The sequence below is a fragment of the Stenella coeruleoalba genome (assembly GCF_951394435.1).
Source record: "Stenella coeruleoalba genome assembly, chromosome: 10".
Classification (NCBI taxonomy): Eukaryota; Metazoa; Chordata; class Mammalia; order Artiodactyla; family Delphinidae; genus Stenella; species Stenella coeruleoalba.
In genome coordinates this window covers 27,203,595-27,229,971 of record NC_137156.1, presented here as the reverse complement: position 1 = coordinate 27,229,971, position 26,377 = coordinate 27,203,595, and the positions used below count along the sequence as shown (strand labels likewise).

Sequence of the window (26,377 nt, the reverse complement as noted above, 5' to 3'; positions counted from 1 at the left end):
GGTCCATGGTGCTCTGATTGCTCAGGTGACTCGAGACTCAAAAAAACAAGCAACAGGATAACAACAGCAAAAACCTAGACCTTGCAATCCCCAGGAGACATAAAAGTGAAGAGCAGGCATTCTGATAAATTTGAGGTCAGATGTTTTATCCACATAATGAGGGCAGAGGCTTTATCCACATAATTCTGTTATCTCAATGTATCATTAATGAATCTGTACTAACCTGAAGTTTCATGATTAAATTCCTCTCCATCCCTTGCCGTACATGACACATTCATATTTGGAAAGGCATAAACTGATAAGTCTCAGGTGATCCAATTATTAAATTTTTACATGTGGCAGTTAGTGTTAAAGCCAAATGAGGCACCAAATTTATTTTATGTGGGTTTTTGTTTTGATTTGTTTCCTTAAGAAAAATAATGAAATCAGCTTGTAGTAAATAAATATATTTTCCCAATTTAATCCTGAAGAAAAAACATGAAGATCTATGAAATAAGTGATATAGCTCCATGTAGCAAACATTATATTCAATGAGTTTATTTCCCCTTCAGCTCTTTTTTGAAAACAAATCCTCTCTTTTTTTCTCTGCTTGACACTAGAGAGGGCAATGTGTCCAGAAAACTATGAGATTCTTAACTCTTCTTTAATGTTATTGGTTATTGTTTTCTCAAGCTTTCAATTATTTCTTCCAGCTGGAGGGAAAAACCCCTCCAAAACACTATTAAATTCCTTAAAAATAAAATGCTTGTATTCTATTTGTTTTAAAAATTATATGCATTATTTCATAAATGCATAATTGATGCTTAAAAGAGAACTTAGAATATAGTACCTGACTAATAAATATTGAGTAAATAACCTCTGTTCTACATTTTAACACATTGTATTCAAGTTCACAACTTCGGAGCAAACTAGTCTGTATTTTCCATTCCTAAGATCATGAAGTGCTTATGTTCTATATAAATATAAGAATTACTTCTGTAGAGGTGTTCACTGTCCTCAACATTTCCATTGTTATATATTTTAAAAATTCCCAAAGTCTTTAAGAATTTCTTTGTAAATTCCAATAAATTACATTTATTTAATGCTTGGGGTTTCCAAAATAACTTCCTTTCCCCTTGAGTTCAAATACATCCCAGAGACCATGAAGGTTCCTAAAACTTTTATTCACAATTCACATGTATTTCAACAATAATATCCAGACTTTACAACCCCTGCCATAAGTCCCAATACTCTAAAACATCTTCATACTGCTTGGCAAAGATACTGAAATCCCCATCCTTAGGTTTAATCGTTCTTTTTAATCCAGGGTGTCTAGAAATTCCCAAGAGAAGAATGATATATAAAGCAAAGCATTATCACTGACCAATAAGTTTATTCATTCACCCATTCATTCACTTAGCAAATATTATCAAGTGCTTTGTTGGATACTGGCATATGTAAAAGAAATGAATATAAATAAAATAAGGCTTCCCATTCCACAGAGAGAAGTAAATACTTTTATGAGATTGATCGGATGAGTTTTTGGTGGAAGGAAGAAGTAGATCTGAATCCTTTTTAGTATTTGCTTCTGATATGCACCAAAATAATCATGGCAAGACCCAGGCACTATTTCAAAGTAAGGAACATTGTGTCTGTTTCTCCCTTCTTTCTAGTGCCCATCCATCCCCGAGAACCCAATGCCTTCACTTGCTCATAACCCCCAATGGCTGGAATCCCCATGATGCCCCACCTACCTACCCTCCACACATATCCAGGGTCTAAGTAGTTCTACAGTCCCATTCACATCTCAACTATATCCCCATTCTCTCCAGGCTACAGTCACTGACACCTGACTAATAAAGAATTCGTGTAAGAAAAACATGTAGGCTAATCCATCTACTACTATTTGCCCAAGTGCAGCAGAATGCTCACCTGATTAGAATTCAGAGACCTAAATTTGAATCCCAAATAAGCCATTCCTTGGGAAAATTGCTTAGCTTCCCTGATTTTCTGTTCCCCACGTGCAAAATAAGAGAACTAATACTTCATGGAGATGACAGTAAGGATTAGGTGAAACATCACATATAAAAGTATTACAGTGGGGCTTCCCTGGTGGCGCAGTGGTTGAGAGTCCGCCTGCTGATGCAGTGGACGCGGGTTCGTGCCCCAGTCCGCGAGGATCCCACGTGCCGTGGAGCGGCTGGGCCCGTGAGCCATGGCCGTTGAGCCTGCGCTCCAGAGCCTGTGCTCCGCAACGGAGAGGCCACAACAGTGAGAGGCTCACACACCACAAAAAAAAAAAAAAAAAAAAAAAAAAAAAAAGTATTACAGTGCCTGCCCTTACCAGGCATAAAAGTATTAGCTATCATCTGTTTTTTACACCCAACATATATTTTTGAATGTTCGCTCTATGCCTGTCACTTCATTATTTGGTGAGCCAAAGAGACATAGGCCTGGCTCTCATGAAACTTAAGTTTTTGTGGAGGAAACAGACATCTAAATATAATCACACAGATAACTACATAGGCACAAACTGTGCTAAGTGGTAAGAAGGAAAAATGCAAAATATCATGGGGATAGAGCACCCTAGACAGAAAAAGTAGTATATATGAATAGCACAAAGTGGGGGAAAGCTCCATACACCCAGAAGACTGACAAATAGCAAGGGCACCTAGACTGAAGAAGCTGGAGGACAGTGGTGAGAGGCGGAGGTGGAAAGGCAGGCAGGTGAGCGGGTCAGGCAGGACTTTGAAGGCTACGTGACAAATTGGAAACATTCTCCTAAGAGTGACATAAAGCCAACAAAGAGTTCTAAGCAGGGAAATTACATAACCACTTTGTATTTTTAAAAGATCACTCTGGCTGCAGTGGAGAAGAATGGAGTTGATAAGGGAAAGACAAGCCAGAGGAGAATACCTAAGGGGCATCCTAGTGGTTCACCTGAGAGGTGGTGAAAGGAGAGATGATGAAAAGCAGGCAGATGGGAGAAATACTTAGGAACAGAATATACAAGATTGGTTGAAGTGTCAAGAAGAACTGTGCAGTCGGTAATGGGAGACGACATCATGGGCTCAATCCAAAAAGCTGGGGAGGAGCAAGGTGGCAGCTGGGAATGGCAGACTCGTGCAGGGAGGAGAGGAATAGAGGATGCTCTCCAGGGGTTTAGTTTGAGACACCTGTAAGTCATCTTAGTAGAGGTTTCAATTTGACAGTTGGACATATGGGTCTGATACTAGGAAAAAGAAAAAATATTTTCCTGGCTTTAAATACTGTCTATAGGTTGATGGCTATCAAATTTACATTCTCAGAAATACTGGGGAAGCAGAGACAGAACGAGGAGAGAAGAACTAGCATCAAGAAGTCGATGAGGGCTCAAGGGAATTTTTTAATCATAGGGACATGCAAAAAGATGCATAAATGCTGTTGGGAAGCATCCTGTAGCAGGGAAAGGTTGTAGACAGGGAAAGGAAACAACCTGGAGGGGAAGACCGGCATGTGATGCAGGGAACGCCAGGTGAGACTGACCTTTGAGAGAAGGTAAAACACTTTCTCTGTTAAAACAGAAGAGGAAGGTAGGGGCACATGCAATCTGTGTGCACTCATCTCCTTTCAAGAGGAAACTGAATATTTGTACAAATTGTACAAATTAAAACACCCTGCAAAGATTGCAAACTTGGGACACCCTTTCAGCTCACCTTTAAATCACATCATGTAAACATTAAAATCCACCTGACAATAACCAATCAGGGATGATCTCTATTACAAAACTTTTAGTATGGAATGAATCTATATATCTGGGCATTTGGTTTAGTTTCTCCCTAAGAAATTATATTCCCTCTACAACATCTGAATGGGGTTCTTTTAAAAGTAATTGAATTTATAGATTCATATGGGGGAAAAATGTTTGCAATGTTGTGTCTTCTTGTACTGGTGTGTCATAATTTATTCACCTAAGTTTTAAGGGTTTTTCTTTTTTTCATATGCCTTGTTAAGTTTACATCTAGGGTTTTTTTCCATAAAAATTAGAATCTTTTGTCTATTACCTTTTCTAATTGATGATTATTATGATATAAGAATGCTATTGCTCATTATATATTGGTGTGGTTTCAGCTGTTTTACTGACCTCTTTTGTTTAACAATATTTCATTTGAATTTCTTGTATTTTTCTAGTGAAAAATAATATGTTTACCAGTAATTGTTTTCCTCCTTCTTTCTCATGGTTATGCCCTTTATTATATTTTTTCTTGTCCTGTTGCATTGTCTGTCATCTCCAGTCATAGGAGCTGTTTTGCTCCTGACTCTAACAGAAAGTAATTAATCTTTCATGGTTATCTTTGAACTTTCCTGTGGATTTCTAATAAATACTTTATATCAGGTTAAGAAAAATTTCTTCTATTTCTAGCCTAATAATTTTGGGGTTGGTTGAGTAGGTAATGAAATCGATCAAATGCTTTCTCTTTCATAAGTTGGTAAGCCTTTGTGGGAAATCCTCTTGTTACTCCTACAGAATCCTCTTGTTATTACCAGGTAAACATTTTTCCTTTGGGTGGGGAGAAGATAAGTTTGACACACTGTGATCATTAGCTGTAACTTTTGCCCCTAAGTAATGCATAAAGATAGCTCTGTGCCCCATTCAAGAGGAAGACTGCATATTTTTCACACCAAGAAAAAAAAGCAGAAAATGGAATACTGTCAAAAAATCTTGCTTGAAATATTTGCTTAGATTTTATTTTTATTTTATTTAGATGCTTCTATGAAATAACTTGGAGAAATTTTACCTTCAGTGTCCCAAATATGCTGAGAAACTTGTGACTGGACACCATTATAAACCTATAATTTGTTTCAATGATTTACTCCTTCCTCAGCACTTCTTAACCCATCCTCTCTGCCCCACTGTCCTAGTATGTTTTTTTCTTCATACTCAAAGTTAGTTCCCCAAAATAAATAACACTTCCATCACTCACCCCCATGACTACATGGGCTCTGCAGCCTTGGATGTTTTAGGTCTTCAAGAGCCCATTCTTAGGTAGAGAGACAGAGTAATGTAGGTGAAAACTGGCACTGTATTTGATAAGGGGAGAAAGTTAAACTTTTTTGGCCGTTCTCTGGCTCTTCATATATTGAAAAGTGTGCCTTATTATTATAAAGAGATTCAAGTACAGTCTTGGGGAGAGAAAAGTGTTCTAATGTTGCCTTAATTAATTACATTAATAAATTTTTCCTGAAGTAGAAACATACTTGCATTCCTAGGATTAAACTCTATTTAATCATTATATATGATTCTTCTAAAGTACAGGTACATTTGATTTTCTAAAACTTCTCATCAATGTCAATTAGATTAGCACCTAATATTCTTTCTTTGTGCTCTCTTTGTCTAATTTTAGAATCAATTTTATAGCTTTGAGAATGAATTCAGAAGCTTTGTGTCTTCTTCAGGGCTCAAAAAGTGTTGATATTTTGGTGATTACATGTTCCTTGAAGGTATGTTTTGAAGTTTTTAAGAAGCATCCTGAGTGATTTCAGACATAGGTGGGCTATGGATTCCACTTTGGAAATCAATTGGCCCAGAGAAATTCTCCCACTCGTACAATAAGGTATAAAAAATATATATATATTTTTGCTGTAATAATGCTTATAAAAATTGGGGAAAAAAGTTAAGTTCATCAGTAAAATAGTAGTTCAATAAATCATGTTACATTTTTTCTCTGGAATAGTATGCAGTCATTTAGTAGGACGTAGTAGATTTCTTTTTACTGATACGTTATCTCCAAGATATATTGTTAATTTTTTTAAAGTCCATATGAATACTTAGGACATATTTTCATGCTGAATTGATTCAAAATGCAAATCATTAGTAGTTTACAACCTTCTCAGTTGATCTCATGCGCACTAAAGTTTAAGAACTTCTGCTCTCAATCTTGGTTTCCTTGTGCACAGACTGTGGTGCCAACATCACAGCATCTTTATAAGCTTCAGTGAGATAAAATGATATTAACACAATGCCCGGCACATAAAAGAACTGAACTCATTTTATCATCTTATTAAACAAATGAGTATATTATTACCAGTGGCATTACTATTAACACTATACTGTAATTACTGTTACTATTACTAAATGAAGGATCTAAATCTCTTTGATCTGTCATATGTTTCTGTAGCCTTATATTTACATAATGTATTCCTTTTTTTGGCTCAGAAAATTAAATTTGAATACTTCTGCTATTTCTTGCATCATTTCTTGCTGATAATATTTTATGGCCTTCTGATTTTAACCCAGCCTCTCTGACTACTAACATTCAAGTAATGTGGGACCTTGTGGCAAGGCCAGCACTTGGCACTGAAGTGCTGGAATGGTCCTTATTACGCAGTGTGATTTGGGTTTGCCTGTGATGGAATATGGTGGAATTTGGATGGGAGAAGAAAAGATACTAAAATCGTAGAGTTGCCAAAAATTGTGGCTAAAGTTTTCCTCTCTGAGTGGGGCTTGAATTAAGCATGCTATGGCAAAAACTATTTACCAATAAAATACTCTATTTTCCAAGTACCAACAAGTCTCTCCCTTTTCTTTGTTACCTGAAAGACCTTGGCACGAAGCTACATGCCCCTTTGGTCCTAGTTCTCCTTTTCCCTTGGGGAAAAAAGTCCACATTTCTCACACAGCTTAAGAGAAGAGACTCATAACCATACTTAATGTATAAAAGCTGTGATTTCCATGCAAACTGCTGCCTTCCCAGAAAAACAGAAAAGCCCTCTTTAGCAGTTTAAAACCCTTTAACTGTTTCCTTCCCTTTCCACTTGAACTACTGGGCTGCTCTGCCGGAAGCCTTCTCTGATGAATGAGATAATTTAAGAAGTGTGAGAAGCCTTTTTAATTCATTCAGACTCTTAAGATATCATTAAATACACACCAGGTACACACACCCGGAGCCAAAAAGACATACTGCACCACTCCAAAGATTCCCTCAGTTACAATGATTTCCTCACTAGTGCTACGATTCAGACCTGAACTAGTCAAACAGCAGCACTTGGGTCCCTTTGCAGTAGCCAGTGTCATAGCTCTAAGCAGGCGCTGATGTTTTCTCGTTTACCCTCTTCCTTTTATAGTTTCACCAAAAAAAGAAAACAAACAAAACCAGGTGCGTCCACGCTATGCAAATGAGAAAAGGTAACCTCTGAAACAATTTCCCAGCAAGCAGAAGATCCCCAAGCTGCTCTAGCTAACACCACAGGAGGTGTGTCATCCACCCAGGTGCTAAGCCAGGGCGGGCCTGCGGGCTGGGGAGGCAGTTAAGTCCCCAGAGAGCTCAGAGCTCCTGCTCAGCAAGCCACGCCAGGCCCAGCAGATCCTCAGGTGCTGACCCACGGGAGGAACATCAGGCTCCGGTGCAAGGTGCGGGGAGGAGCTTGAGCGAAGGCCACCAGCTCAGCAGGGGAGAAGGGAAAGCCACTGGGAACACAAGAGTTCGGAGAACTCCATTGGCAAAAGGAATGAGCCTGGGGCTTCCCTGGTGGCGCAGTGGTTGAGAGTCCGCCTGCCGATGCAGGGGACACGGATTCGTGCCCCAGTCCGGGAAGATCCCACATGCCGCGGAGCGGCTGGGCCCGTGAGCCATGGCCGCCGAGCCTGCGCGTCCGGAGCCTGTGCTCCGCAACGGGAGAGGCCACAGCAGTGAGAGGCCCACGTACCGCAAAAAAAAAAAAAAAAAAGAAGGAGCCTGCGCTCTCTTGCACAGAGCATCCTCTTAGCTGTGGGAAGCACAACTCACAGAGAGTAAGTTTCTGGCCCAAGGAACCTGAATAAATGCTGGCATTGAACGATTCCCAGGCCAGGTTCTGCGGCGGGCCACCAGGGCTCCCCAACAAGGTCAGCACCTGCTAGTCAGTTGCTAAGGTTCTTAGGGTCTCACCGCCCTCCACCCATCCCTAGTGTGCAAAGATTCTCAGAGTGACAGTAACAGCTCTCCCTTCAGCTTCCAAAACCCCTAGAAACACTTACGCAGGAACCGACTAGGCAGTACCTGCCTCTCACTCTCCTTCACTCACTCTAGCATTTATGGAGTCTCGGCTCCACGCCAAGTCTTGTGTTTTCCACTGGGATAAGTTGAATAAGATAGGGCCTCTGTCCTCAAGGCAACATAAACGTAAATAATAATTACAGAATAAGGAAATAGGATGGAAATAGGCCCAAGGTGTTGTAGGAACACAGAAGAAAGAGAACTACATCAAACGGGATTCAGGGACACTTTCTGGAAGAGGTGACACTAAGTTGAGTGTTCAAAGACAGAAAGTAGGAATTGTCAGAGGGTTAGGGTGGGAGAAGTGGGAAGGACGGGTGGGGCAAGTTCCAGGCAGAGAGAACGGCAAGTATAAATGAGCCGAGAGGAGAAAGCGCCGCCTCCGTCCGAAAACAGTAAGTAGACGCGTGCGACTGGTCGGCAGGGCGCACAGGGAAGAGCTGGGCAACGAGGCCAGATCACAAAGGACTCTGTGGTCCAAATCAATGACGTGGAGATTTACCCTAAAGGCCTTGGGGAGCCCCTGGGATATTCTACAATATTCTATACCCAAGACCAAGGCTTTCGGAAAATTGAAACTTGCTGCTTTTGACACTTAGGTTTTTCAGGTTTCCAAAAAGGTTAACCTATTCTCAAAACAAAATAGGTTCTGAAGTCAAATTTCTAATTTTATATGTTGTCACTTAATTTTTAAAACATCTGAAGTGATATACATATAGAATGATATGTACCATACACAGCACAGTCCAAATAAACAGGACTCTTACTATAGTTAGTAAACACTAATATGGTATTACAGCAACCACCCCAAGGCATCCAGCCTCACTATGCCAACAACAATCATTCCTGCTGACCCACTGCAAGTCCAGCAAGGATGCCATCAATATGAGTGGAAGAGAGTGTCCGGGATCCATCAGCATTCCATCCAGTTCACTGTTCATTCATTCATTTAACAAAAACACAGAGAGCACCTCCTCTGTTCCAGAGCTATCATGGACCATAGGAACACAAAGATGCGAAGCTCCTGTTGGTACTCATCGCGTGCTGGAAGACAGCAGGGTGACGCCCGCCTTTTGCACCTGTGAGCACAGCCCAGCCGATCCTGGCACAGTGCAGCAAGCTCACCACCTCTGTGCAAACCCTCCACACACTACTGCCGCCTGAGAAATGCAGTCAGAGGGGCTATCCGACTGTCCTTAAACCAGACAAAAACCCAGCTCAATCCAGGTAAGAGCAATGTTTTTTTATCCAGACACTAACTTGCCATCAGGCAATGTTATCATGTAAATAAAGTGAGGCAAACAGATGGCTTCAGACAGGATCCAGGGCTCACAAGGCATCACTGATGTGACAAATGCAAGAAAGTGAGGACAAGCCATTCGACACAGAGCAGGCCCTAGGAGTACACAGCAGCCTGACAAACAGGATCCTGGTCTTAACAACACATCTGTAGCAAAAAGCAGTCATATCTCACCTACAGGTTTTTGTTTATTAAATGCTATTAATTTTCAAATATGGGAATATACCTCTAAGAAACAGATATTCCTAACTTTCTCTTAAAATATGCTTTATGGTGGTGTATCTGTTTATATCACCATGACCCTTTAGATCACAGCCTTTGAAGGGCTCTATTCTGATCCCTCCCACATGATTAAATAGGGATAGTGTAATGAACTAAACACACTCAAGGAATCTGGAGGCCTAGATTTGAATCTGTGCTGTCTCCATGATCTCTAAACTCTTTCTTGGATACCCCTTTTGGGTCCCATTTTCCTCAGTTATAAAATGAGATATAATTGTGGCAGAGACCACTAGTTGTCTCCCAGTATCTTTTTTCTTTTCCCTTAGTCACAAGAACTCCAAGTTTTAGCTGAATACATTGTCACCTAGTCAAAAGATTACATTTCCCAGTCTCCTTTCCCATTAGTTATGGCCATTCGGGCAAGTTTTGGCCAATAAGATGTAAGAAGTGGTGTCAAGTGTGACTTAGAGGTGGAATCCTTCCTAATTCCTGCTGCCTAGAATGTGGTTGCAATGGCTAGAGCTCCAGCCGACATCTTGGACCACAGAGTAACTTTGGGAATGGAAACAGCACATAATGGAGCAAATAGAGTCCAAGTTCCTGACACCACAGAACAGACATAAGAGAGATAGAAATTTCTCTTTTTCAGGTCTTTGTTACTCACAGAAGACCTAATCTTACCTAATACAACTGATGCCTAACCTCATGGAGTGGTAGCAAATGTTAAGTGTGAGAGTACGTTGTACTCAGAGTGTTTCCCTAAAATCTTGGCGTCATGAGCTGCTCTGTGAATAAAAGGGTTACCTGGTTAAACATCCTGGAGAAACAGCACATACTATATCCCCCTGGAAATTACACAATCCATATTATCATATAAAGGGCTTTGAAAAGAACAGAAGCAAAGAAATTATTTTTCTGTTTAGTCCCAAATTTCCCAAACTCATTTGACGTCGTTATCTTTCTTACATGGGATGCTTATAAAGAGCTAATTTCATAGGAAACAATTTGAGAAATTCTGGGTAAACTTACCGTTAGTAATAGGTAACATCTACATGACTGTTTTAGCCTTACAGTATGGTTTACCTAATTAGATTCATGTCATTACAGTCCAGGTCCTCAGGTATATGCTTTCATAACTCTCTGTATGTTTTCTACAGCAATTCTTTTTATTTATTTATTTATTTTTGGCTGCATTGGGTCTTCATTGCTGCGCGCGGTCTTTCTCTAGTTGTGGTGAGCAGGGGCTATTCTTCATTACGGTGCACAGACTTCTCATTGCAGTAGCTTCTCTTGTTGACAGCATGGGCTCCAGGCATGAGGGTTTCAGTAGTTGTGGCTCATGGGCTTAGTTGCTCCACAGCATGTGGGATCTTCCCAGACCAGGGCTGGAACCCGTGTCCCCTGCATTGGCAGGTGGATTCTTAACCACTGCACCACCAGGGAAGTCTCTCTACAGCAATTCTTAATTTTATTAGTTTATAATGCTCACTTTGAAGAGGAGTTTTAACCACTTTCACTCCCTGGATAGTGTGAAGGCCAAGGACTCCTCAGGGCCCATGTAGATCCTAATGAACTGAATGTAGGAATCCGCCTTCTAAGGGAGCATTCCTGAATACACATAAGAAATTCTGAGAAACACTGACATAAGGGTAAAATAAGAGATTTTTAATGCGTTTTCAAGTAAGGGGGAAAAAGACAGAGTTACCAGCAAGACCCCATTACTGGGCTCAACTGGTCTGGATGTCCAAGACAGATAACTTACATGGCTGGAAACTGATGTTGGCTACTAGCTAGAGTTCATCTGGGCTGCCAAGCAGTGTGAAAAACACAGGGCCTCCATAGGATTTGGGGTTCCCATAGCCTGAGGGCTGCATCCCAAAAGGGAGCATCCCAAGAGCAAGAAAGACATCCAGGCAAAATGGTCTTCTTATGCAAGTGTTCTTGTGACCTAAGCCTGAAAGTCCCAGAACATCACTTCTACTATATTCTATTGGTCAAGCAAGTCAGGAAGGCAGACTCACATTCAAAAGAAAGGGAGTGAGCCCCCACTTCTCCAGGGGAGGAATAGCACACACTTACAGGGAGAGAAGGAATTTATGGCAGCATTTTTCAAAGAATATCTACAACAACAACAACATGGACGTTACGATAGTAATTAGAACCAGAACTAGATACCGTTATTTAATGTGCTAATAAAGAAGCATATATATTAGTATACCACAAATTTGGTTTTTAGTATTTTGATAGCTGGATCAATACAACTGGCTTCTTTTATCATCCTATTTTATTTTATGCATTAAAAATATTATTCTGAGAATGGATCTAGGCTTCACTAGACTGCCAAAGGGACCTAGGGCACACGAGAAGTTCAGAGCCCCTGGGTTGTGTGAAAGGGTGGTGACCCCCAAGGATCAACAGTGAACCACTGTGTTAGCCCCGCCCCTGCTGGCCGGGCTGTACCTCTCTTGGGCAAACTTCTTATCTTTAAAGCTCTACATATGAAGAGACTCCAAAAGCTCCCTCAAGAAAGTATAATCAATTCAAGAAATGCCAACTGTACCTAAACCAATAATTGGGAAATCATGAATGATTTAATTCAACATTCTGAGAATATCTGCATGGAAAACAAACCATAAAGTAAAGTGAAAAAGAAGTAATTCAATTAGAGCAAGTGAAAAAAGCCCTGCTTTAGATTAAGGGCCCCATGGGCAGCTGTTCCTTACTTGGCTCAAACTTCCCTGGCCCCAACCAGGAGGGTAAAATACATATGCAGTCACTCAGGTCCCCTTCTCTTGTAAGAAATGCCTGTGTCTCCTCAAAGAATATTAATTCCATGAGACAAATTTCTTAGGGGAACAACATGAGGTAAAATATAGGTTTCTGCATTAACGTCAAGGAAAAGTTTCATTAATTCTCAGCGAATCTGTTGCAGTGCAGATCACAGACTATGAGGTCGGTAAGAGCTTGAAAGGTGATTTCTTAGTAGGGTGACCAACTCGTGCTGGTGTGCCTTGAACTTTCCAGGTTTTATCACTAAAAGTCATGTGTCCCAGGAAACTCCTCAGTTCTGTATAAATCAGAGTAGTTGGTCACTCTATTTACTAATGACTTTAAAGAGATTAGCTCCTAAGGTCAACATCCCAAAATAAATATCAAAATCTCTGGATGCTGCTTTCAGTATTCTGAATTTGAAAGGACTTCACCAATGTACTCTGATGGACTACTACTGGCTGTTTAAAATATGACCTTCAAGGCTTCCCTGGTGGCGCAGTGGTTGAGAGTCCGCCTGCCAATGCAGGGGACACGGGTTTGTGCCCCAGTCCGGGAAAATCGCACATGCCGCAGAGCGGCTGGGCCCGTGAGCCATGGCCGCTGAGCCTGCGCGTCCAGAGCCTGTGCTCTGCAACAGGAGAGGCCACAACAGTGAGAGGCCCACGTACCGCAAAGAAAAAAAAAAAAAAGACCTTCAATATGACCTTCTGACCTCCAGAATTGAACTCATTGTAACAATTATATACAATCTTCTACATTTTTATAAAAAAATGTATTTATTGTGTTGATTTATATTTTTGTAATATTGTACCCCTTTAGGAAATGACAATGATATCTTAGAGAAGATAGCCTAAGTCTATTCTATTCTCCCAAACTGACTGAGCTATACAAATTGACCAGTTCTGTTGGACTAAGCCTATTATATGACCTATTTATTTAGAACATTTGGCAGTACTCTAGAAAGAGAGTGGCTAGGGACAACCGGGCCACCACCCTAGAAGTGCTGCGGTCTCACCAGGGAGTAATTGTTTTAAATTTTTTTAAATTTTCTTTCTTTTAACTTTCTCCCTTGTGGAGGAAAGGGAACCCTCATACACAGTTGGTGGGAAAGTAAATTGGTGAAGCCGCTGTGAAAAATAGTATGGAGGTTTCTCAAAAAACTAAAAATGGAACTACCATATGACCCAGCGATTCCACTCCTGGATATATATCCAAAAACAAAAAACAAAACCACTAATTTGAAAAGATACATGCACCCCAATGTTCATAGCAGCATTATTTACAATTACCAAGATATGGAGCAACCTAAGTGTCCATCAGCAGATGAATGGATAAAGATGTGGCATACACACACACACACACACACACACACACAACGGAATACTATTCAGCCATAAAAAAGAATGAAATTTTGCCATTTGCGGCAACATGGATGGACCTGGAGAACATTATGCTAAGTGAAATAAGTCAAAGGAAGATAAATACTATATGATATCACTTATATGTGGAATCTAAAAAATACAACAAACTAGTGAATACAATTTAAAAAAAAAGAAGCAGACTCATAGGTATAGAGAACAAACTAATGGTTACCAGTGGGGAGAGGGAAGAGGGGAGGGGTAATGTAGGGGTAGGGGAGTAAAAGATTCAAACTATTATGTACAAAAAAAGCTACAAGGATATATTTTATAACACAGGGAACATAGCCAAATATTTTATAATAACTATAAATGGAATATAACCTTAAAATAATATGGAGATCCTTAAGGCATTGATCTCTACCAGGGTTTTTACAGAGATCCAGTACAGATGTGTTAAACAATAAGCCAAGACAAGCATTAGATTCTGCATTTGATTTGCAGGAGCCTGCAGAGAGTATACAGTTTTCTCTCAGGCAGTTTCTAAACCACCACCCTCCTGGTCCTCCATGGAACGTTTACTATGAACCACCTCCACCAGCTCGGTATCACTTTTCTTGCCTTCTGTTGTCTGACTTCTCCTCCTGGTTTCATGATTGCTCCTTCTCTGGGTTCTCTTCCTGCCATTTAAATTAGAATTTCCTCCAAGATGTTGTCGCCTACCCCCTCCTTGCATCTCTCTATTGGCTCCCATGCTGGCTCTAACCCTAGTTCAATCTCCAAGGCTTCCTTAGTCAACTCTTCGAGGATTACCAAATCTAAATCCAGATTCCCAACTGGCTTCCTTCCCAAACTCCTGAGTCATCTTTTCAGCCTCATTCTCCTTTACCCTTCACAGTTAATAAAATGCCAGGTCGTGCCAATTCTCCTTTCTTATCAAGTTTATGACACATACTTGTATTTTTCCATAGCAACCACCAATGCATTTATTGCTACTAGGAATCTTATAGTTTGTACTGTGATGGTCCTAAGGAAAATAACACATAACTCCTTTAAAAATTAGTTTTAAACTGCACATGGAGAAAGAAGTTGTTATAGTAGCAAAGGAATCACACCTAAGTCAATGGAAGAAACGCACCAGAGGTGTTTTACAGGTATACCTGTTAGGTTCCTCTCAGGCTAGAACCCAAAGTTCCCAGAAGGGTCACACTTCTGGGAGACTGGAGTTAGGAGTTTGTAAAGTTATAAAAGTAGTCGTTCTCTAGGTGCAGTAAGTGCCAAAAATAAATCCTAGGTCTCCTACACACTTCACACTCCAATATCCCCCCACCCAAATTATGATCCGCAAGCCCTGGGGAAGTATGTGCCCTCCTAAAAAATTGCTATGATCCTAATACTAATGGACTATGACAATGAGTGTGTTTCCCAGGTGAGTAAGGACAGAAAAGAGTTTGAAAATCCGCTCAATTAGACTAAAACTCCAATTAGTTCCAGCAAGTTAGCAAGCCATAAAGAGTGTCAGGGTCTACATGTCTTGGGCCCCAAGAGAAGATGCTAAGTAAGTTCTAATTAGCCCAGAAACAAGCGCCATGACTGAGTCAAGCAGAGATTGACAAACTGAGATTAGAGAAAGGATATCAACTTATTTTAATATTTTTTTATTGTGTTCCTTTTGTCACTTGCAGGAAATGAAAATCTCTGCTGTGATTTTAATTGAAATTTACTTTTTATGGGGAAAACATATACAGTTGTAAAAATACTTTAAAAAAAAAATTCAACTGCTGGTTGTCTACCCCTGGCAAGGACATCCTATCACAGGTCTTGCTTGGTAGTTATGGCATTACTGCTATTCATTTGTAAAAACCCGTTTGAATCACAGTCATTGCAACTAAAAGGAACTCCCTAGCCTCCAGTGTGTCTCTCAAATGTAAACCTATTTTAGGGACACAAATCATCTAAAATATAACAAATAAAGCAAGAGTGTTTCTTCTTATAAATTTTAGAAGGCAATTTGCAACACTTGGGTTGAAAACAAGGAGACTGAAATCCCACTCTTATCCTTGATACAAAATGTCATATATGTTTGGGCAATGATAATAATGTGTTTCATAGGATTCTACAATTTAGAAAACACTTGCATTATCTTAGCTCATTTGAGTTGAGTGTCACTAAGTTCCCTACCAGCTCAACAATTCTATGTATCCATATTTTACATATATATAGATGTTTACTTAATACAATTAAATTCATGGAAAAACACCACAAACACAACAAATAAATTGTTCGACAATCATTCATTTCATCAAAGGAGTCCATATTGCAAAGGATTTTGCACTTAGATTGCCTTAAATAGTAAGCTTCTATGGTACATTCTTAAATATTGGATATATAAAAAGTCAGTTTAAGTTAAACATTTCAGAACTGTTTGGGGAGGCCTGTGGAAATACTTGCTCCAGGGAGCTTGGGATCCTGATGTTTCCTTCCCGTGGGAAGGACATGGCCTCAACACCCTTTACCATGAAGCAAGGTTTCCGGAGGTCTGTGCTCACCTCTAAGAAACTGCCTATTAGAAGGAGATTTATACAGTATCTAAAGGTCCTTTGATCTCTGTTTTCAGATTTTCTTTTTATTTGTTGATTTTTATTTGCTAATAATGCTGGTTAAAATTTCTGTGTCGAGTACCTCTTGAAATCATATTTGTTTGTTCTTCCCTTATATAATCGTAAAGAATAGCTTTCCCGGGCTTCCCTGGCGGCGCAGTGGTTGAGAGTCCGCCTACCGATGCAGGGGACACGAGTTTGTGCCCCGGCCCGGGAAGATCCCACATGCCGCGGAGCGGCTGGGCCCGTGAGCCATGGCCACTGTGCCTGCGCATCCAGAGCCTGTGCTCCACAACGGGAGAGGCCACAACGGTGAGAGGCCCGCGTACCGGAAAAAAAAAAAAAAAAAAAGAATAGCTTTCCCATTCATGTTCTAAATAAGGTAAAAGAATAATTGTTGACTGTTATCCTTGCAAACTTTTCATTTCTGCCCTGAAGGAAACAAAATGCTCAACGTATTCGTGCTCCACTTCTCCCCTCACCCCAAAGCACTCCTCTCTCTCTCCCAAGAAGAAGCTTCTGGTCACCCACATAGAGATTTGGACACAGGCTGCGGCCCAAACACTGTCATCCGTTGCCCATCTCAGGGTGAGAAATCCCAGATCAGGGCCCCAATTTTGTTCAAGGGTTGAAGAATCCCACTTTCAGGCAGTGAAGAGGCAATACCATAACACCTGGCATGGTAGGTAGTAGAGAATAAAGAAACTAAAATCCTCTGACCAGTCTGTCTCCTGGTGTGCTTCAATTTCTGACTCACGTAAGCCAACAGAATCTAAATAATGTCTGCCCAGAGAGGGGAGACAGCACAGATTGACCAGACCCTAGAACTCTCAAACCTTTTGAATTAAGTCAGGTACATCTGCTCTTACATACATGCACACACACTACACAATAAACGCACACACGGTGGTAGATTAAAGACAGCTGCAAGTTCTTTGCTCTTCTTCCCAATGAAAGTAGAGCCTAATTCTCCTCCTTTGTATCTGGGTTGGCTTTAGTGCCCTGCTTGACCAAGAGAATGTGATGGTCATGATATTCTGAGTCTGCTAAGGCTGGCTCGGAAGGTATGCAACTTTCACCCAGGTCTCTTGGACTGCTCACTCTTGGGGAACTCTGCTTTAGGATGTTCCTTCTTGGATTCCAGCTGCCACACTGTTAGAAAGCCCAAGAAGCCCCACAGAGAAACCCATGTGGAGAGGAACCGAGGCCTCTTAGCTGACTGCCCTGACTGAACTCCCAGCCAATAACCAGTGTCAACCATCAGCTGCATGAGTGAAGTCTCTTGGACCACTCAACCACGCTGGGCCTTTAGATGAGCCCAGCCACCATCGGCGGCAATGCATGAAAGACCCCAGCAAGAATACCCCAGCCTAGCCCTTCCTCACAAAACTGTGAACAAAATAAAACGTATGTTTTAAGCTATGAAGTTTCTAGGTGGTTTGTTAAATATTGATAGATTTCCAGAATACACACATTCCCGCAGTCACCATACTAATGCCATGCATCCTACAAAGGACCCCAGTAACTCAAGTTTAAATTAACTTCCCCTTCCCACTTGCTAGTAATCCAGAATAAATGGGGGTGATGGCTTGTGTGACTTTCTGTCCCATCCAAATGGGACAAGACCAGAATTTTGAAACTATTCAAGAGACAACACTGATATTTATGGTATTTGGTTTCTAACTGATTTTGCAGACCCAAATCTCTGCGTTACCTGTATCTTATCCTATATCAGTTATAATCTCGGGTAAGAAAAAAGTATATTAAGCTTGTAATGCTCTACTCTCAACATTTTGTAGAAATTCCTCCCCCAGAAAAATTATTTCCTGATTTATGGTCATCTTAACTCATATCTCCAACCTCAACGTCTTGCAATTTAACAAGGAAATACGTTAAACATTGTTGACTTTGAACATCCCAGGACTTTGATGAGCCTCACTGCCATTTAAAGTACCCGAGTACTGAAAATCAGAACAAACAGAAGAACTATTATGAAAAAAACCCCAGTACTTATCCATTCATCTCTTCAAATAAGGACAGTTCAAAGTAATATGGGAAAATGGAACACAGTGAATTCTACCACACATACATGCAAAAATAAAACCATGCTGGAGGCTATATGATATCATATCTGTACCCTTCAAAACAGAATCCTGCCACTTGGAATTATAACATATTTTCCTTTCATTAAAGCTGCTCTGCGTGAAAAGGGTGTCATCCTGTCATGGCTGAAACTCCTTCAGAGAAAGAACTGGAAGCATCAAATCCTCGCAGGTCAGTTCAGGACAAAACCTGGAGCACAAGTTAGCAGGATCATTTGTGAGGGTTTGCGATTTGCATGATTTATTAGATAGAACTTGTTCCCACTCTGTAAGATGTCTTGAATGCATTTAGACCAATTCTCCCAGTACTTAGGAGGCAAAGACAATCAGATATACTTGTTTGTGTGAAGCAAAGTTATCATAAACTAAACTACAAAAGCAAATTCTCCATGATGACTTCAGCTCACTCCATATAATACCACCAAGAAGAATTTACAGCTTTCAAAATCCAATGTCTATAAAGACAGAATGCCTCAAAGGAAAATGGTACCATACTTAAAATAGTGATATCTTTTATTAGTACAGTAAAGTCCTATTTTTATGGAATAGGATGGGTCTGAGGTCATTCCATAAAATTGATTTCCCAGAAAATGGAAATAGGCAATTTACCCTAAGAATTTTATTGAAAAATTATGCTAGTCTATTTGAATAATGATGGGAATGTTCTACACATTTCCTTTATTAATGAATTAAAATACACAAAACATCATAAAATTATATTAGAGGTTCAAAAGTATCACTTAAATCTTCTTTACCAGTCACTTTCATTTTGTAACATCAGCAGTTCCATTAAAATCGTATTATGTAAAAATGGGTTTTTACTGTAATAATAGTTATTACCTATTTAGCTCCCAAGGTTGGTGTGAAAATTAAATAATAAGCCATTGGAAAGCAAATACAAAGTGTTGCTAATACCAGAGGCCAAGAGGGGCAGGCAGATGGGAAAACGAAGGAAAAGAGCACCTGACACATTAAAAATCACAGCGTTCATCTATAATTCCATTATTGCCAACACTCCACGCAGCAGTCATGTGTGCTGATGTTATCTCATTTAATCCCCTCAACATGATGATATATTCATTTTAACCCTCATGTTATAGATGAAGGTCGGAAACGTTTAAAACGTGTCTAACGCCACACAGTTGGTAAATGTCAGAATCCAAATGTGAACACAGCTTTGCCCTCGTCAACAGGCCATCCTGTATCTCCTAAAACATTGCTCCCTCCCCAGTACACCCTTGTGTCTCGTAACTGACCTTCAGTTTCTTATCCCATCTATCAAGGTCCTCTTCAAATGCCTCTTCCTCCCTGAAGTCATCTCTCTTCATCTTGCCTGGGACAAGTGTTTGATTCTAAACACTTCTGGTGTTTATTACAGCTATTTGTTGTATTATTAAGTATTAGTATGTGTTTTATCAACCCAGCTAAGTTACTAGCTGTTTGAGATCACGGCTGTATCCCATTTGCCTCCGGAGCACCAGATCAGAGCACCTGGTGTGGTGACTGTTCAGTTATTTTTGGTTAAATTGAATTGGAAAGGAATGTTAACTTGAATTAAAACTATATTTGCTACCAGATGCAAAGCAGATACTTCTACCAACGGCTCATGGCACCAGATACCTCTTTGGGAAGTTTCTCCAGTTTCTCCACATGTATGTACCTAATGAGAATGTAGCAAGATTGAATTCCTCACGTAGAGTATCTGACATATGCTAGGTATTCAATAATTTTTTTTTAAATTCCAAGTGAAGGGAACAATGGGAACAGGAAGTAGAGAAGTATAAATTCAGTATAATATGGAGTCTGATTTGAGTGAATCAGAGCAAGTAGGAATGGTGAGTTTTTAAAAATATATATGTGGTAAAGAGTTAGGGCTCTGGAATCAAACTGTCTGCTTTCCTGGGCCAGCCTTTTTACTTATTAGCTGGGAGAAACTTGGGCAAATTACTTAACCTCTCTAGCTGGGAGAAACTTTGGCAAGTTACTTAACCTCTCTATGTCCCAAATTCCTCAGCTATAGAAAGGAAGATAACCACAGGATCCAAATCAAAGTAGTTGTGAGGAATGATCGAGAAGATCCATGTGGAACACTTAGCACAGTGCATGGCAGACACCCAGCACGCAAATTATAGTTGCTGTTACCATCATCGTCATCGTCAGGAACATCTTAATTCTTAGGACTCTGTTCAAAGGAAAAGGCATTACTTTCCACAGACCTGTAAAATCTGATAGCTGTACTGGGTCGATCCTGTGAAATCCAAAGATTCAGTTCTGGTGTGAAATGATGGATGCAGCATGGAGAACATGCGCTTCATTCGAGCAGTATTCGGTGTCTCTTTTGTGCCAGACTTGGGTGAACAAACTGACTTGTTTCAGAGGAGGCAGGGAGTGAAAGAAACCAGAACAGCCAGAAAGGTCAAGAAGGTAAAACCACATGTAGAAAGACGAGAGGAATTCAATCCCAAGGTCCATCAGAGGTCAAAATATCAGGGTTTGCCAAAAAAATCAAAACAGAAGAGTAAAGCCAGTACAGCGCCTACAAAAGACCCCCAAACTAGGGCTTCCCTCGTGGCGCGGTGGTTGAGAGTCCGCCTGCCGATGCAGGGGACACGGGTTCGTGCCCCGGTCCAGGAAGATCCCACATGCCGCGGAGCAGCTGGGCCCGTGAGCCATGGCCGCTGAGCCTGCGTGTCCGGAGCCTGTGCTCCGCAATGGGAGAGGCCACAACAGTGAGAGGCCCGCGTACCGCACAAAAAAAAAAAAAAAAAGAAAGACCCCAAACTAAACAGAACAGATTAAAACACTGGCAACTATAAGATAATTTTCTGGAATTAGGGCTTCTTTGAGGAGAGAGGCAGCAAGAAGTAAGGACTTCATTTATTATATATTACAAATCTGTTTTCATTCCCTTATTTTTCCAACTGAAAACTAAATAATGAACAATAATTGCAGATTTAAAAAATATGAACTTCTCTGATCTTTACAATAATACTGAAGGACCAAGTGGGAGATACTTCAGACATCCAGTATCTGTGCCCGCCCATCCCCCTGCCGCCTTTTTCCAGAGCACTGATCTGTGCTCTTTAAGAGCAGCTTCACGGAGAACTCGGGTCCATCTTACAAGCTGACCATGAACAAAGGAATGAAGGATGATGGAGAATGCCAGGGGCCCCAGCAACCAGGACACACAGTAGATACAGTCAATGCAGTGCCAAGCAAGATAGCTAAGATTGCTCCTCGCTCAGCATAAAGGTCCCAAGGATACAAAAAGTTTGGCAACCTTCAAAAGCGTCTCTTGCTTCCCGCATGCAGTGGGGGAAACAGTTTGCTCAGTGGGAAAAACCACAGCCCAGGGCCAATCCACTGGCTACATTCATCAAAAAGAAGGCTGAGGCAGAACAGATTTTTCCTTTCCATATAGGAATGACTCATGAGCTTGTTTATTCAAAAAGTTCCATCCTCCATGGAGAGAGGTGGATGATAGGGGGGTGGGATGATAATAATAGTTTAAGTTTGTACCGGTCAGCCCGCTCCCTCTGTCCTCACCTCTCTGTGCAGTTCCATGTGCACCCCACCAATGCCCAGAAGGTGGTCAGTACGTTTTAACCTTTCTGCCTTCATTTCCCATCGTAAATAAAGCAAACAACACCACCACTCTTTTCATTTACGTTAGTCCTTTTAGAAAGGAAATGTACTTGACTGGTTAAGAATAAGGACTTGGAGTCAGATCATCTGGTTCAAAATCCTGGTTGTGCTGAATTGCAAACTGTGTGGCCCTGGGCAAGCAACTTAACAGGCTTGGACCTCTGTTTCTCTGTCAGTAAAAATGGGAATGATAATATTACCTGTATTGCAGAGCTATTGTGAGGATTAAACTAGTTAATATATGGAGAACGATTCCCAAATATTGTTAGTTGTCAACAAATGTTTGATATTAGCATTATTATTATTTCACAGATGACCAAATATTCTTTTTCCAGTACTGATCTTCTTTTATTCAGTATTACTTTAAGAAGTTCAAATTAAACCATAAATGGAAATAGGTCCTAAGAAATATATCTGTTGTATGAAAAACATTTTCTTCTCGGGCTAGGGAAATTTTCTAGTAGTTTCAAGAATTCTCTCCTAAGAAAGAAGAATTTTGTAAATATGGTGTGTATTTCTGTACCTCTGAGGAATCACCTTTCCCTTCTTATGTAAACAAAAAGAGAGTTCTAGGTAGATGGATGATGGATAGATAGGTGATAGATTAGGTAGCTGATAGATTGATAGAATTTTATTTTTCTATTTGATTTATCCGTTCCTTTTCCATCATCTTTGAAAAATCAAGGCAACAGAAGACCTTGTCATTCTTCTCAGTCCTATATTTAAAAGATTCACAAAGGCAAAAGATAGGAGGCATTTGAAAATTGCTTCTTTCCATATACCCTGTGTCTTTCAAACATAAGGATACTAAAATTTTCTGTAAATCTGTTCTCTGACACATTAGAATTATCCAGCTAGTGGATTAGTCTAACTCCTTTTGGCATGGAGACTATTTATCCCACCTTTAATGAAGGTAGGCTGAACTATTTTTTCTGGTTTTTACTGGATTATGAAATTCCTCTCCTGTAATAACCCAAAAGAGAAAGTGGTAGACATAATTGCCTATTTATTTCCACGTTCTTTACTGTGTTGTTCAATATATTTAAATGACAGATAATCCCCAATTAGATTGGCCCAGTTCAGTCTGTCTGTGATTATTTACCCCATAGATTGTTTCACTCACTGGGTAAAATCAGGACGTCATCCCCAGGGCCTGGAATGGTACCGCTGTGTCCTCCCCAGCCCTTCTCCATGCCTTCCCATGCTTCGGGGAGGGACCATTTTAAAACTGACTCAGGTGCAGAGGAAGAAGCTAGAAAACAAAAGGAAGATAGCAAGGGTAACTATGAAAATCTGATTCACTATGATAACTAACAAATTCTATCCTTTATATTAGGATCCTGGTGACATTTTCACTTCCCAAAGAAGCTGCCTTTAGATATTTTATAATGTTCCATAAAAACATTTATCAGGCATAAAGCAGGTAATTATTCAATCCTTAGAAGATTACCTCCACTTCTAGGGAAAATATATTCTACTTTTGTTATTAAACTTTTGTGTTTTGCCTTTACTATAAATACTACAACATATGTTTATCACGAAACATTTGGAAAATGCAAATATAGAAAGAAAAAGAAAAATAATAATTGTCTACTATCTCACCACCTAGAGATAACCGCCATTAACCTTTTATTTGTATTTCCTTCCAGAATTTCTCAGCATTTTTACATAATTTAGATCCTATAACATGCAATTTTACATTCAGTTCTTATTTTACTTGACAGTTTTTCACATGCATTTTGTAATGTCATTAAAACTCCTTGTAAACATGATTTTAATGGTTACATAATATTCTATCACATGAAAAGCCCACAATTTATTTAATCCCTAATGTGTGGCATTTAGGCTTTGTCCACTCTCTTTTCAAATTATAGAGAATGCAGTGTTAAATATCTCTGTGAAAATCTGCCAGTAATCATGATTTCTTCTTAAAATAGAATCTTAGCAATGGAATCACTAAGTCAAAGGGTATGATTTTCTCACAACTCTTAATGTGTATTAAAGGCAGGGCAATCATCTGAACACCTCTCACTGCAATAATTTACATATAGTTCATAAGTTAAAACTGGTTTTTATTGATTCTGCCACTGATGATCAAATGGCATTTTCTTTTCAACCATCCCACTGGCCTCTTCAAGAAACTGTGGCAGAAATCTAATAATTTCCAGTGGGGACCATACCATGCAAATGTGAAATGTACCCACACATTCTTTTCTGGAACATGATCCCTGGTACAGAGTCAGAAGGGCAGAGAGATTGTCTCAAAAGACGAGGATGAAAAGATTCACAGATGACCAAACTCTCTTCTTCCAGTACAGATCTTCTTTTATTCAGCATTCACTTAAGAAGTTCAAGTTAAACCCTAAATGACATTAGGTTCTTTTAGGGGAAATATATTTGTTCTATGAAAAATATTTTCTTTTCCACCTAGGGAGATTTCCTAGGAGATTCAAGAACTCACATGATGAGGGAGGGAATCTCATCTATTACTTGCTAATTTCACAAGCATAAATAATGAGTGCCCTCTCCATCAGAACAGTCCTAAAAAACAGTGATGCAAAAAGAAATAAAATGTCATGCTTGCTCCCAAGGAGCAACTGGCATTGTGTAAGTATGTAAGTAAATACTGGAGGGATAGAACACTAAAGGGAGCACCTGACCAAGGGAGGGAGGGAGACCTTGCCAGGGGAGCCTTCCTGGAGAGAAGCATCTGAGATCTGAGCTGCACTGTAAAGGCTTGGGACCTACCCAGGTGAAGTGGGTGAGGGTGTGTGGTGAGAGTCTGCACTCCAGAGGGGTGAGCACGCGCGGTGGCAAGAAATGAGAGATCACATGGAAGAACTATAAGCAGTTTGGTGTTGCTGAGTCACAGAGCTGGAAAGAGGCAAGTGGTAGGGCTAGAGGAATAACCAGAGGTCAGAGTGGAAAGGGTGACAAAGATGGAGGAGCCAAGGGTAAGCCCTGGGTTTCCAGCAGGTGTGGTGTCAGATGGAGATGCCCATTAAGACAGACATCGACGAATTCAGTTTGGGCCATTTAGAGTTTGGGGTGTCTTTGAAGCCTCCGGGTGGAGATACACAGCAAGCAGGGGATGGCTGTGAATCTGAAGGATGGGAAAGAGCTCTAAGTCCAAGGGATAGATTTTGGCATTATCACCCTAGAGGCCGTATTTGAAAATCTGAGGATGGTTGTGAGAGCTCCAGGGGACTCCAGTGTGGAAAGACAAAATGCCTAAGGTCAGAACCACGGGGAACACCTGACTATTATGTCTGCCTGAACCCAACTCTCCAGTGGTCATGGTCTAATTAGGGCCCTGGGATAACTTAAAAGTACATGGATTGTGGTCAAGTAGAAATCCTAGGGATAGGGAGGGTGAGAGGGAGGGAGACACAAGAGGGAAGAGATATGGGAACATATGTATATGTATAACTGATTCACTTTATTATAAAGCAGAAACTAACACACCATTGTAAAGCAATTATACTCCAATAAAGATGTTAAAAAAAAAATGAAATCCTAGACAATTTAACACAAAATATACCCCACACCATGGAAGCCAGGCAATGTTTTGCAACAAACCCTACTCAGAAAGAGGCTTTAGAAATATTTTATACTTACTCAATATCCTGTAATAAACCATAGTGTGAAAGAATGTGAAAAAGAATATATATATGAATATAAAAAGTATATATATATATATATATATATATATGTATGTATAACTGAATCACTTTGCTGTACACCAGAAACTAACACAACACGGTAAATAAACTATAATTCAATTAAAATAAAATAAAAAATATAAATATTTTGGGCTTTCCTGGCGGCGCAGTGGTTGAGAGTCTGCCTGCCGATGCAGGGGACACGGGTTCGAGCCCCGGTCTGGGAAGATCCCACATGCCGTGAAGCGGCTGGGCCCGTGAGCCATGGCCGCTGAGCCTGCACGTCTGGAGCCTGTGCTCCGCAACGGGAGAGGCCACAACAGTGAGCGGCCCGCGTACCGCGAAAATAAATAAATAAATATTTTATAAACACCAATAATGCCTTTCTAAGTTTCCTCCCAGTTTTGTCTCCTTTTCAATACTATACCCTAAACACCCAGGTGGGGATAGGGTGGGAGTATTTGTTGAGGTGGCCACTAACACCATAAAGTCCAGAAAAAAGATGTTCTTACTTCCAGTGATATTTCAAACAGGCAATGACCAGTTTCTTTAAAACCCTACTCCAAGCTCCAAAAACCCTTAATTGCTTCAATTTTGTATCACAGATGTTGGAAACAAACATCCTTCAAGTCTGTCATCTTCACTCTCGTTTATGGGAATGTTTAAACTGTCTTTAATTGAACAAACTAAATCTTAAGGTAGCTATTCTAAGCAATGTTATG

At 40.3% G+C, this 26,377-nt stretch overlaps 1 protein-coding gene across 17 annotated transcripts in view; it reads right to left on the bottom strand.

The window, feature by feature from the left end:
* Window positions 1-26,377, bottom strand: part of PKHD1 (PKHD1 ciliary IPT domain containing fibrocystin/polyductin) — a 534,197-nt gene that overhangs the window by 165,728 nt on the left and 342,092 nt on the right. For 16 of the 17 annotated variants that reach the window (XM_079935418.1, XM_079935415.1, XM_079935403.1 and 13 more), the window contains one exon: window positions 23,117-23,245. The exons of the other annotated variant lie outside the window; for it this stretch is intronic. In XM_079935418.1, coding sequence (XP_079791544.1) covers window positions 23,117-23,245 — 129 coding nt within the window. The remainder of the gene's footprint in view (window positions 1-23,116; window positions 23,246-26,377) is intronic. 17 annotated transcript variants of the gene reach the window in all.